Source organism: Thunnus thynnus, chromosome 17 (assembly GCF_963924715.1).
Source record: "Thunnus thynnus chromosome 17, fThuThy2.1, whole genome shotgun sequence".
Lineage (NCBI taxonomy): Eukaryota > Metazoa > Chordata > Actinopteri > Scombriformes > Scombridae > Thunnus > Thunnus thynnus.
In genome coordinates, this window is record NC_089533.1 from 2301733 (window position 1) to 2316339 (window position 14607).

At 37.5% G+C, this 14607-nt stretch overlaps 1 protein-coding gene across 1 annotated transcript; it reads left to right on the forward strand.

Annotated features, from left to right (window-relative positions):
• The first annotated feature begins 4430 nt into the window (after positions 1 to 4430).
• On the forward strand, positions 4431 to 14079 carry LOC137201090 (E3 ubiquitin-protein ligase CHIP-like). Its single transcript, XM_067615972.1, has 8 exons — positions 4431 to 4588; positions 6997 to 7207; positions 7856 to 8051; positions 9273 to 9438; positions 9717 to 9804; positions 10662 to 10718; positions 10929 to 11045; positions 11458 to 14079. Exons 2-8 carry the CDS (start codon positions 7088 to 7090, stop codon positions 11581 to 11583), a joined length of 870 nt encoding a protein of 289 aa, XP_067472073.1. The 5' UTR covers positions 4431 to 4588; positions 6997 to 7087; the 3' UTR covers positions 11584 to 14079.
• The last annotated feature ends 528 nt before the right edge of the window (positions 14080 to 14607 follow it).

A 14607-nucleotide genomic window follows, 5' to 3' on the forward strand; every position in this document is an offset into this window, starting at 1 on the left:
GGTCTACAAAAAGACGTCCTTTAAACGCATTTAATGTTTCATATAAAATGTCATAAATATGGAACTATAAAGTAGGGGTGGAGCCAAATATGAATACAGTATTTGGAAAAGCACAAATAGGTGGTTTTTACTAATATCTATTTCGTACAAATACTTTTAAAAAAAATACGTGTTTTTGAGAAGAAAAAAAACTTGTCAAATAGTGCACAGGTTGGACTTGTAGCTTGTAGCGAGGTTACATCATTGTGTCTGTTTCTCTCCTCTGCTCCACTTGCTCTCTGTGTCACGGATGTATAAAGAGCTGCAGGTCTGTGTCTGACAGAGCTGAGCTTTGGATGAGTGGTCAGCGTAGTTGTCTGTGGTCTGAGACCCCAGGGTCTGAGATTCAGTGTGGGAACCCTCCATTGTTAGACCACATTTCACTGAGATTTGCAATAGTGAAAACTGTCATTCTCTACAATGTGCAAATAATAGCCTAAAGCTGTATTCAGATCAAATCAAGCAGTGCGGCGAGAACATGGGGGTAGTGCATTTAGGCTGCAGACATTGTGGCCACAGCGGTGCCTCACTGGCCTGCAGCGAGAAAGTTGATCCAGAGTTAACTTTTGGAGAATCGCAACGTCATACTGCAGTGGCCAATCACAGCTGGTGATCAGACTGATCAGGGCTTTAATCTCTGCCAGGTCCTATATGGTACTTCAAATATAGCTACCGCCATCTTGTGGCACTTGTACATTACTACAAACCACAGTCACATTATAACAGACACCAAGAGGAGGGGGGCGGACATTTCTTTTCATTTGATAATGTTAAAAGTGAAGTTAGGGTTTCCCAACTTATTTTATAAAATGATAAAAACATGTAAATCTCAAGAGAAACAGATAAACAAAAAAAGGAACGAACAGTTAGCACTTAGCAGCACAGTGAACAGTAAGAATTACCAACATTTATTTATAGATCAATGCAGACTGATTTACTGACTTCCCTGCTTTATTCACATCCAACATTATTTTGTGTGCCGATTTTGGTTGGAGAGTGTTTAGCTGAAATAAATTATTTATATTTTAAGCATTAATACATTGTTGCAGCATGTCTGCAACAAGTATTTAGTCTGATCTTGTTGATAAAATCACCATAGCAGCAGCGGATTGATATTGATATTGAAATTTCAACCTGTGTGTGCCTCTCCTGTGAGAGAGGCTGTGCCATGTTCCTTGAAAACCCCCAGGAGGATTCTACTACTGCTGGTGGGGAAAGTCAAAGAAGAGCTCCAGTGCATGGAAAGCCTAGGCGTCATCAGCTGTCGTGCCCAAGAAAGACAGTAAAAAAAGGTACCTTAGTGTGTGTACCTGACTGGCTTGAACAAGTAGGTGTGCTGTGAAAAGTACATTCTGCTGTCAGTAGAACAGAGTCTTGGAACACTTGCTGGAGTGAAAATGTTCAGCAAATGGGATGCCAACATGGCAGATCCCACTTACAAAGAAATCAGCCAAGTAAACTACATTCATTACACCCTTCAGGCAGTTCCACTTTATCTGTCTTCCATTTGGTATTGCCTCAGCACACCAACACTTCCAGTGCAGGATGGTTGAGGTCACAGAGGGGCAAGACCGTGTGGTCTACCACATGTATGACCTACTGGTGTGGGGGCAGGACCAGGGGTAGCATGACACTCGACTCCATGCTGTGCTACAAAGACTGGACAAAGCAGGCATCACGCTGAATGTGGAAAAGTGTGAACTCTCCAGGTGTGAGATGGTCATCTTGGGTCATAACATCACAGCCGCAGGCATCCGCCCTGACCCAAGAAAGACAAAGGCCATCACAGAGATGATGGAGCCCACATATGTGGGTGAGTTGAGGAGTTTTCTCAGGGTGATCAACATTCCCCAGCTATCAGATAAAGATAAGCTACTCCACGACCTCCTCTCAAAGAAAAACTGCTGGGTCTGGGACATGGATCAGGCGACAGTGTTTAAAACAATGAAGAAAGCACTGTCTTCTCTTCCTGTGCTGACCATGTATGACCCAAATAGAGACATCAAAGTGTCAGCTGATGCATCATTGTATGGTTTGGTATGGTTTGGGAGGCGTTCTTCTCCAGAGATGGAAGGAAGAATGGAAACCTGTGGCTTATGCATCGCGGTCGCTCACTCCAGCTGAACAACAGTACGTGCAGGTAGAGATAGAAACCCTGGGCTCTCCTGGGCCTGCACATGGCTCCAGGATTTCCTCATAGGGAAACATTTCTGCCTGGAGGTCTAACATAAACCTCTTCTCAGCCTACTTCTGGCCCAAGCACTGCAGAGAATCCAGCGCTTCAGGTTGAGGTGCTACTCATACTCCATTGTGCACGTGCCGGGAAAGTCACTTTGGACAACGGACACACTGTCGCGCTTACCTGTTAAATCGCACATGTCCACAAAAGATCAGGAGCTGATGGAGAGCACCAACATCTACATGGACTGTGTCATGGAAAGCCTACCTGTCAGTCCCTCATACATGGAAAACCAGAAAGAACAGCAGAAAGCCAACAGTGTCTGCTCACTTGTCATGATGCTGTGCACAGAAGGATGGCCAGTGCATGAAAAACAGGAACCAGTGCTGAAAAGCTACTGGCCGGAGTGAGCTACACTCACAGTGACAGAAGGTTTACTGCTGAGAGACACACAGCTCGTAATACCTTCAGCAATGTGGAACGATGTGCTAGCCGAACTATATGAAGGACACCAAGGTCCGCTGAAGTGTAAAGCATGTGCTCGTCAATCTGTGTTGTGGCTGGGACATATAGATCGTTTTTAAAGATTTTGCTCATGATTCTGATTCTTAATTCCTTCCAATAAGAGACTATTAACTTTACATGAATACATTAAGTCTCTGGAAGTTTACAACCTTTAAGTATGTGTAAATTAAGATTAAAATTAAGATTTCCTTATTGTCATTTCTCAGCACTCATACACTGAAATGAAATTTGACCTCTGCATTTGACATTTGACAATTTATAAATTATCGAATCTTATAAATTATCGCCCATAATTATCACGTTTTTTCTCTAACGTCGTTTACAGTAATGTAATAAACATTTTTCAGGAAAGCTCATCCAATCTATTTTTTCTACATGTATACAGTAACCTCCCTGCATAAAAACAGAGTGTAAATATCAAATATTGTCATCAAAAAGAATTGTCTGTAATTATTCTTATATATAATGTACATTTCATTTAATCTGTATATAAAGTATATATGCTTTATCCCTTGTACCTCATCTGTAAATATTGCCTTGTCAGCACCTTCTTTTCATTATCTGTATATATTTCATGATTATATCATGATTTGCACTTTCTGGTTGGATGCAAAACTGCATATTCATTGTGCTTGTATTGTGTGCAATGACAATAAAGTTCAATCTAATAATCTAATCTAATCGTTTTATTTCTTGTGTTCATTAATCTCAAATTTTCTTACTGTTTACATTTGTTCTGTTTTTCAGCTTGTCAGACATCTGAGAAGAATTTTAATTACACTAATCTGCAGGAAAGATGCTGCACAAATAAAGTTTGATTTATTGATTTAAGTTTTCAATTATTTTTAAACTATAGCCTATTCATGGATGATTTATTGTCGGTTGGTATTCACAAAAAAGGATACTTCAATAGTTAATTTGTGCTAAAATATTTTAATTTTAATGTCTGTGAAGCTGTTGTGTTTATAGATCAGTTTTATGGAGTGAAATTTGTCCCAAATGTGTGTTTCATGATCACAATTTTAGGTAACATGTATGAGTGTAGTGATTTACTGTTGTACAAATGTAATCTAGTCCACATGTGGCAGGTGATCCATGCAGGCTGATTGAAAAAACAAACAAACAAACAACAACAACAAAAACAAATATTTTCATATTATACATATGTTTATCTATTATATTGATCTTTTTATTATGATTTGATGTTTTTATTATGTATTATGTTTTTGTTGTAGTCTTCACTGTTATATATTTTTTAATTATATTCTTATATTTTAGCTTTTATTTTATTATTATTTTATGTATTATGTTCTTTTTTATATTTTTTAGGGTTCACTTGTTATGTTTTTAAATTATTTTTTCTATTTTATTGTTTTATTTTTATTTCATTTTTATGAAAAAAAAATATTATTATCATTGTATTATTTAACTTTTACATGTATCATTATTTTTGTTATTTATCATGTTTTTTCTGTTATCTTTTTAAATTATTTTTATATTTGTATGATTTTATTACATTTTTATTATTACGTTATTTTTTATTATGTATTAAATTTTTGTTATTTTTTAGACTTCCCTGCTTTCTTTTTTAAGTATTTTTATATTATTATTATTATTGTTTATTTTCTTCAGGTTTCAGTTATATCGGGGGTGGGCGTGGCTTCCAATGACGCAGCTACGTCACACATCAAAACCAAAACATCTGCTGGCGGCTCTTCAATACAGTAAACTTGTAGCTAGCTAGGTAGTTAGCCACCTAGCTAAAATACATAAAAACAGCTTAATGTTACACAGCGGCAGCTACATATAAAACATCATCTGATCACAGTCACAGCCGCTGCACAGGTGAGTGAGTCTAACGGTGAAATATGAAGCTAAACGTAACGTTTTTATGTCGTAGTTAGTTCGCTCTGCTCGGTGAAATAATGATAAATACAGCGGTTTGTTAGCTTGCTGATGGCTGCCACTTTGACTGTCACATAAAGCTGTTAGACATTTAGGAAATATTAGGAATTATATGTGTAAAGGTGGTGAAACCTCACAGAGAAATAGCTAACGTTAGCTGCATATTAGCAATTATTCCCACGGGACAGCTGCGGCAGGCTAAATGCAAAACATCCTCAGTGGTGGAAAGTAACTAAGTACATTTACTCAAATACTGTACTCAAGTACTATTTTGAGGTACTTGTACTTTACTTGAGTATTTCCATGTGATGCTACTTTCTACATTTCAGAGGGAAATATTGTACTTTCTACTCCACTACATTTATTTGACAGCTTTAGTTACTTTTCAGATGAAGATTTGACACAATTGATAATATAACAAGCTTTTAAAATACAACACATTGTTAAAGATGAAACCAGTGATTTCCAACCTTTTTGTCTTTTGACGTCTTACAAAAAGCAGTGTGTAGTCGGGGTCACATTTCACATGTCTATGAGTTGTTAACAGCTCATCTGTAGTGAGGTAAAGAGGTTTTCCTCACTGTAATCATTCCTCCTGTTCATACTGGATATTAAAAGATCCTTCAAATGTGCTTTCAATGGAAGTGATGGAGGCCAAAATCCACAGTGTGTCCACACAGTCATTTAAAAGTCTGTGTGAAGCTTCTATTCAGCTTCAGCAGTCTGAGTTAGTCATATCAAGTGGATATCTGACACATTTACAGTGTTTTTAGCATCAAATTCCCTCTTTGTGTTTCCTCGGACAGTGTTTCCCTGTTGAGCTGCAGGTGGAAGTATAGTAACAAAAAGAGGGACTTTGGCACTAAAAAGACTGTAACGTTGAAAGATATCTACTTGATTTGACTCATTTGGACGCTGAAGCTTCATATTAGCTTCAGATAAACTTTAAAATACATTTTTTGCACAGAAGGAGGACTGTGGATTTTGTCCTCCATCACTTCCATTGTAAGGTCATTATGAAGGGATCTTCTAATGGTCAGTATGAACAGGAGGAATGATTACAGCAAGAAGAACAGCTTTAATGTTCATTTGGGCTCCTGACTGAAAAATTGTGAACCTGTCCTTTCATGACATACTATATGTCTAATATTTTGGTGTTTATTTTTTAGTGTTGTACAAAATGAGTCAAGACTTCCAGCTACCTGGATGGAAATACAGTCACAACTTATAGCCACACGTTAAATATCTTTTTGTTTTTTTCCAAATATAAATGGAAAATCAGCAAAATATGGCAGCACCAATATCAAAACTACACTGCACGTAGCACAAAAATAGGAAAAATAGTCAAAACAAATAATAAAGTTAATGGTGGTACAGCTGGTTCAACACGATAAGATGGAATATTTCTTCATCCAGATGGTTTAAAGAGTCTTTGAGAACGACTGTAAGAGTTGTTAAACATCCCTCTTGGGTTTAAAAGATTGGCTGTTATTTATTTTTTAAAATATCAGATGATCAGCTCTCGTTCATGAGGAGCACAAACTGAAGACAATATTTATTATTTTCACAGGCTGAGTTCTGAGTTCTCACAACGTGTAAACTGATCTTTATAGAGCTGAAACGATTTGTCAATTAATCAATTAATCAATGGACAGAAAAACAATTTGCAAATATTTTGATAGTTGATTGAAATAAAAATAAAAAAGCCAAATGTTTGCTGGTTCCAGCTTCTCAAATGTTCAAAAGTTCAAATGTCACTTTTTGAATTGAATATCTTTGGACTAGTTTGGACTAAGTGATTTAAAGACGTTGTGATGGACATTTCATAGACCAAGTGATCAAAAAAAATAATAGTTATATAGCTGCAGCCCTAAATCTAGAGTTGCAAGTAACAATTATTTTCATTATTGTAAAATCTGTAGAATATTTCCTCGATTAATCGATTAGTTGTTTGGTCCATAAAATGTGAAAAATGTCTATCACTGTTTTCCAAGACGACGTCCTCAAATGTCTCGTTTTGTCCACAACACAAAGACATTCAGTTTACTGTCATAGAGACTAAAGAAACCAGAAAATATTCACATTTAAGAAGCTGGAATCAGAGAAATTGGACACACTTTTCTCATAAAAAATCACTCCAGTTGGTGATTAATTTTCTTCCTGTTGATTAATCAACTAATCGCTGCAGATCCGCCTAAAACTTCATGCGTAACATCGGTGGAGTTTCCCTTTTTAAACTGCGTCAGTGTTTTAATCCTGCATGTTCATATCAAATTAACTGTCTAATTTAGATGTTTTAAGATGTTTTATGATAATGAGATGTATCACACTGATCTGTTTTTCCTCAGTTTCCGTGCTGCCTTGTCGGATCTGAGCTCCAGCATAGGGAAGCAAAGCGTAGAGGCAGCTGCCGCCGGCGCAGCGAGCCTGGTGGACAAAATGTCCGACAGCCCGGAGAAGAGCGCCTCGGTGTCGGCTCAGGAGCTGAAGGAGCAGGGAAACCGCCTCTTCCTCAACCGCAAGTACCTGGAGGCTGCTGCCTGCTACAGCAAAGCTATCGTAAGGACTTTACAACCGTACATTCAACTTTACATAGAATAAAAGAGAACTTTAATGTCTCGCTGCTGCAGGAAATGTGTCTTTGTCTCAGCGATCATGTTAGTCGTCCAAGTGTTTCTCCTGAAGATTTCGCGTTTTTTTACCCTGTTAAATATTGTACTTAAAGCTTTTTATAGTTGAAATCAGAGAAATGATGAGCTGCTGATGATCCAGAAGGTTTATTCACCTCAATTTATTCTTTTCTTCTATGACAGAGATAAGTTATTTCCCTTTTTACTTTGCTAAAAATGTATTTGTAGGCAGCGATTTCTGACTTTTTTCTCTTTTGACTCCCGAAAATGAAGCAATGTCTACTTTCGAGTTGTTACTGTTTCAACCAAAGAGGCATAATATTATTAAAAATATTATTTTTAGAGGCCCGAGTAGGTAGAATTACGCATTAATTCACTTAAAAAAGCAGAAATTATAAACATAATCTAAGTTTTATTCTGGTTCCTACGGAGCACAGAAGGGGAAATCGAGGGCACGAATTATAAAATTGAAGTTAAATATATGCAATTCTGTTTTTTTCTTCTGATGTGTTTTGCAGCTTGTTAGTAGAGATGATTTGTCTCCAGAACGTGGTTTGTGTTTTTTTCTCTCCGTCAGACCCACAGTCCCGTCCCGGCGTACTACACTAACAGAGCTTTGTGCTTCGTGAAGCTGCAGCAGTACGACAAAGCTCTGGCAGACTGCAGACACGCTCTGGAGTTGGACAGCCAGTCGGTCAAAGCTCACTTCTTCATGGGTCAGTGTCACCTGGAGATGGAGAACTATGACGAAGCCATCGGCAACCTGCAGAAAGGTAAGAGGGGAGGTTCCGGTTCTGCATGTGTTAAAGTTATTCATATTTTCGGCCACTTGGGGGCAGAAGTCAACAACAAACCTCTCTAACTCTGTCTGTCTGCTGTTTGCTGCTGGACAAATAAATAAATAAATAAATATGCTGCTCATCTCAGACTCAGGTTGTGAGGTTTTAGTTTTTCTGTGTTGATCAGACATAGTTGTAGTTAAGTCAGCCTTTGATCCAATACTGGATTTGAATTTTTTTTTAAATGCAATCATCCCTTTTTAAAATGTATTTATCTATTTGTTTGCACATTAAAAAATACAATTTTATAATAACTGTGTTCACATAGACTTTCACTCATTCTAAAAACACACTTTTACCAACATATACTCTTATAATGAATCTAAAGTAAACAAACACTTGCAGGAGAGTTAAGAAGCTGACAGCTCTCCAAGGAACCCAAGACAAACAATTACATTAAAGTACACATATTCTGCACATTTCCAGCCTCTATATTTATATTCTGGAGCTCTACTGGAATAAAAACTCCTTATTTATCCTCTACTGGTCCTTTATGCAGCCCCTCAGTTCAGCCTCTGTCTGAAACAGGCCGTTTTAGCTCCTGTCTCTTTAAGGCCCCGCCTCCTGATGAGCCCACTCTGTTCTGATTGGTCAGCTTTCAGGAAGCTTCCTCCGGCTCCAGAGGCTACGTAAACAAACTATAGTAGCAGGATTTCACTTCTTTTTCTCCTTCTTTACTCCAAATGTCAACTTCTCAAATCCATCTGTACATGTTGGAGCTGAACAACACATGGAAACACCTTAGCAACCGCCTTAGCAACAGCCTAGCAACCAAGGCTACAGAATGGATGGCCGTTAATGGGCGTAATAATAATAAAGGTAGAAAAAAACGTCACAAACGAAGCGTTCAGAGCAGGTTGAAGCCCTGACTTTTGACTTGCAGGCAGCATTTCTACATACGTTCAGCTGAAGTTTTGACACTTTGGTCACGTTTAACATCTGACATCAGAACAGAATATAAATAACAGAAAACCACAAAAAGCTGAACATGTCCCCTTTAAAACAAAAACAAACAAGCAAACAAAAAAATTATCTCCAGTTTTAAGAATCTGTTTTTTAAATGTTTGTCTTTTAACGTGTTTGGTTGAAAAGAAGAAGAAGTGTGATAACAGACAAACGACATAAATGTGTGGTTCATCGTTGTGTTTTTATCAGCTTATAACCTGGCAAAGGAGCAGCGTCTGAACTTTGGTGATGACATTCCCAGCGCTCTCCGGATAGCGAAGAAGAAACGGTGGAACAGCCTGGAGGAGCGGAGGATCAACCAGGAGAGCGAGCTGCACGCCTACCTCACCAAACTCATCCTGGCCGAGAAAAAGAGGCAAGACGGACACACGCAGAACATAAATATTATTATTATTATTATTCATTATATATCATTAGTTACCGTTTCCTCAACTAAACATACCTGTGTGTGTGTGTGTGTGTGTGCGTGTGTGTGTTTGTGTGCGTGCGTGTGTGTGCGTGCGTGCGTGTGTGTTTGTGTGTTTGTGTGCGTGCGTGCGTGTGTGTGTGCGTGCGCGTGTGTGCGTGCGTGCGTGCGTGCGTGTGTGTGTGTGTGCGTGTGTGTGTGTGTGTGTGTGTGCGTGTGTGATCCAGAGAGCTGGAGGGCTGCAGACAGAAACAAGAGGACAAGTCTGACGACAGCAGAATTCAGCACAATCTTAACGAAATCCACACAAAACATGTAAGTTTTTATTATTTGACACACATCGTTCTCTAAAGCAGCCGATCTCTTGTCAATGAAGGGTATTGATTAGTCTGCCAGTAGGTGCCACATTAGACTAACTAAAGTAAGAACTGCAATCCTGTTATCAAATGATATTATTTGTTTTGCCACGTTGTTAATAATGATCTTCTTCTGTGCTCCAAATGCTTTACTTGTTATATTTTCCTACTGTATGTAACTTAAGTTGTGAGAAGAAAAAGATGGAATATTATTGTTATATTCATGCCAAATATACAGCTGCTGTGTGCTGGAAAACAACAGTAAAGCCATCTTTGACTCAGTGGATTCAAGCTTGTTATGGAAAAATAAATATTTGCATTAAAGGGAAAATCTAAAGAATTTGAAGAGATGTGGGATCCATTTATGGATCTCATGAAAATCAGCCCTACGGAGGATTTTTCGATAGTTGAGACTTAAATGTGACTTAACTTGACACCATTAGCAGTTTTTGTCTTTTTCATTATTTTTGTATGTTTGACACATATGTTTAAAGCAGATTAAATATGTCAATAACTCCTACAAGAACTACTATTGAAACAACTACAAATGACCATAGATCAATCAGTTCTGTCCATTTAGAAGCAGTATATAAGCATTTAATAAATGGTTTATAACACACTGTAATGTAGCGTAGCTCCTCCTCTGAAGCGTTTATAACTGGAAGCTGGTTGTAAACAGATAATGAAAGCAGCTTGAAGTTGATTCTTGTCATTTCATTTTTACTGTCCTCTGTAATATATTCAGTATCCCACCAGTAAACCTCAGCCTGCTTTAATCATGATTATTTGTAATCTAGAACAGTGTTTTCTCCGCAGGACAAGTTCCTTTCAGACATGGAGGAGCTGTTCTCTCAAGTAGACGAGAAGAGGAAGGTTAGTGTTGACTAAACTCTGCTCTGAAAGGGAGAAATATAGTCCAGAACTGTCCTCACTTGCTTTAAGGTGACAGAGAGTCCTGCTGCTGATGTTGCTGATGCAGAAAAACAAAAAGACTGTCCGCTCTTGTCTGAAAACGGCTTTCAGTGAAAGTCAACAGATGAGGACGTAAAGGAAGTCAGATTCTGTCTGGTGTGTGTTTGACAGAAGCGGGAGATCCCGGACTTCCTGTGTGGAAAGATCAGCTTTGAGTTGATGAGAGAGCCGTGCATCACTCCCAGCGGTGTCACTTACGACCGGAAAGACATCGAAGAGCACTTACAGGTAACAGGTTTTGTCTGCTACAGCAACATATCTGCTCTGGAAATCACTTGTCACATGTGTTCCCCTTTGAGAGAAAATCAGAAACCAAAAGGGAGAAATTTATATTTTATTAATTCTTTGATTTCATGATGGCGCCATCTAGTTTTTCATTATTTCTATTGGAGTCCTTATTTCCATTCAGCAAATCAAATCTTGCATAAAGCAATAACATGGCGTAGAGCAGACGGTCACACTGAGCCTGATTGCATCCTGCAACACAACACAGGACACGACCCTCAACCTGGCTCCGACAGAAAGGAGCATTTCTGATATTTCCCCAGAGACCATTAAACAGACATTGACATTATTTTTGACTACAAAAAGGGTTGATATATGTGATTTTTAGCACTGAGTGTTTGTTCTTCTGTTGCAGCGAGTCGGCCATTTTGACCCAGTGACGCGTAGCCCACTGACCCAAGATCAACTCATCCCCAACCTGGCCATGAAGGAAGTCATTGATGCGTTTATTTTGGAGAACGGATGGGTGGAGGACTACTGAACAAGCTGAGGAGGAAGGAAGGTCAAGACAGATCAGTGTTTTCAGTAACATGTGCTTAAGTTCCCTTCACACTGTGTTATTTTGTTCTGTCTGAGTTAAAAGTTGACAATCGTGAGAGAAACGTGAAATCTTTGGTTGATCTCACTGTGAGATTCGTCCACCGACGGATGATTTAGAGCTTTGGTGACCAAAGACAGTCTGAGGTAAAATTCTGACAGATATTAGAAGCAAATTCTCACAATGTGACTGCTGCTACGACCCACGACTACAAACCAACCAATCAGAACACGACATTAAATGACACAGAACACACTGGCCGGCGTGACATTTGATAAGTGTCATTTTTTAATAAAGTTTAGGGAAAAAACGCACTTGCACACAAACCAAAACGATGGAGTTGAACCAAAAAAGAAGTTTGTATGACTTCATCAGAGCTGCAGATGGATGACGAGCCGACGTGTCTCTGCTCTCAAAGACTTTTTTTTTCTTATTTCTGTCGTAGCGCTACGATCAATCAGCAGCTGCCACGTCTTGAAACTGAAATCCTTTAAAGTGACACCGACAGCCGCTTGATGCTCCAACTGACTCCCATTCAAAAAACTTCTCTCTAGAAAGTCAATCATTGTTTTCAACGAGTCATTCTGGTCTCAATCTCTAAATTCAGACCCTCTAATAAGTGTGCTGGTGGTCATTTTGGAAATTATTGCTCCGTTTATAAGATTTGATGTCTGTTGTCTGGTGGCGTTGATTGACAGCTGCGATTGATCATTTTTTAAGTTAGTATAGCCGAACACACTGCAGGGCTGCCGTCATTATCCTGGATTTATGTTGATTTTGTCAAACAGCAGCTTGAGAATGACAGCTGTTAATAAAAATAATAAAGTTTATAAGTATAGCACTTCAGAAAGATCTTTACACAAAAAAAGATATAGGAATAAAAATGAAGGCAGAAAATCATAAAACAAGCGTAAGATAAAAATCTAAAAGGCATAAAATAAGTATAGACAATAAAATTTTAAGTATAAGAAATATAGATTGATAATTAGAATCCGTTTCAGTAGCCCAGAAGAATAAAGAAGAATAATAGAGCAAAAGTAAGGTAATAAATAGTGAAATAAACAAAATAATAGAAAAAATAAATATTTAATCTATTTAGAGAATAGAATTATACAAGTTGTGAAAGTCTCACAAGTGAAAGTCTAAAAAATGAGTTTTAAGAAGTGATTTAAAAGAAGATAATGATGTTAAAGGCACAGTCTTTTCTAGTCTTATGAGACGAATTTAAATCGTAATTTCATTCTTGTTCCGTTGTCTGACAACAGAAACAGAAAAATACACTGTATATTGTGAGTTCGGCTGCATTAAACAGTGACGGTGATCACAGAGCAGCAGGAGACTGAACATTATCAGACTGTTCGGTTCAGTTTAGTCAAAAACAAAAAGTACAGAAATGTTTCCTGTACATATAATATACAGAACACAATAATACAACAAAACAATCTCTAAAATGCTAAATTACACGTGCAGATGAAGCAGGGTGATCGCACAGGGAACAAAAGGAGCTTTTACTCCTGTTGCACTTGAACCGAGGAACTCTGAGGGAAGAGAGAGTTTTTTAAATGTCTTGTATTAATGCTGATTTTATCGGATGACGCTGCAATCATAAAAGGGATTCAATCAGCTGGATTGTCTCAGCAGATGTTTACTGTGATGCAGTTTTGTTGTTTGTCAACTGAAAAGAGGACGAAGAAGAAGAGATTTAGCTGTTGTTGTTTATTTTCGCAAATCACAAAAACGGCGGTTTAAAATTAAACAGCGTAGTTTAAATCAGTCTTAAATTTAAATTTGACCCAACCGTCTGAATGTTGATGTTTGTCATTCGTAAATAAACCAGTATTGATCATCAGTTAATGTAATAATCCACGCTGTGGCTCTGAGAATCAACAAACTGCCGACTGCAATCAGATAATCACTTCATGTAAAGAAATTAGATCATATAAATATAAATATAAAAAAAATCTGCACCACTGGTTCGTCCAGCAGCTCGTTCAGGTGTAAAAGAGGAGAATTGTGTTTGCTGGCAAACAGGAAGAAGAGAAACTGTTGTGGCTGAAAGTGTTTCAGTTATTCAGAGAAACATGTGACTGGATGAAGTTAAAGAACAACCTGTTGTTTTATATTTTCGTGTGTTTTCAGATGTTTTTCTGTGTTGTTGTTGTTTTTTTTTTTGCAAACTCTTTGTGCAAAAACAAAAATTTTTGCTCTTGTTTAAAAAACTTGAGTTTTCTTGTTAAATCTTCTTGTTAGTTTGTGGTTTTACAGCCTTTGAAAAGCTCCATGAGTGTATGGAGAATTTAAAATGCCCGTCATGTCACAATATAATCAATTCATTCAGTTATTAAAGACAAAAAGCTATTTATTGTCCCTTTAATAACAAATGTTTTTCAGTTAATTATGACACAGTTAATGCATACATAAAATAAAATACAAATCATGTGTATTGTGTATTTCACTTTATTTCTTTGTTTGATTTTGGGCTCCAACTAACAGTCATTTTCCTGATTTACTGTGTTATCTATAAAATGTCAGTCAGTAGTTCAAAATGCTCCTTTTAATTCCCTCCTTCAGTGTTTTACATCATGTATGACAAAGAAAAACATCAAATCTTCACATTTGAGAAGTAATTGAGTAATCATTTTAGTTACTTTTTTGCTTAAAAAGTAACTAAAATGATTACTCGATTATCCAAATACTCTGTAGATCAACTAATCCATTAATTGACTAATCATTGTAGCTCTAGTAGAAGTGCAGCATTTTAAATCTTCCATACAAGTGCACATACTGTACAATATATTGATCATCTTATATCAGTATCAGGTTATAACTACATACTGGAAACTGATCAATCAATCAGAATGAAGCCTGATACAGCTTCATTTATTTTAGCCATGATCGTCTGTTTAAATGTGACACTTACAGCTTTGAATCAATAAAATCTCATTTTCTGTGTATTTCTCAAAGACT

Coding starts and splice junctions, on each gene's coding strand:
- LOC137201090 (XM_067615972.1), top strand. CDS start 7,088: ATGTCCGACAGCCCGGAGAAGAGCGCCTCGGTGTCGGCTCAGGAGCTG. Junction 8,052..9,272: donor CATCGGCAACCTGCAGAAAG/GTAAGAGGGGAG, acceptor TGTTTTTATCAG/CTTATAACCTGGCAAAGGAG. Junction 10,719..10,928: donor AAGTAGACGAGAAGAGGAAG/GTTAGTGTTGAC, acceptor TGTGTTTGACAG/AAGCGGGAGATCCCGGACTT.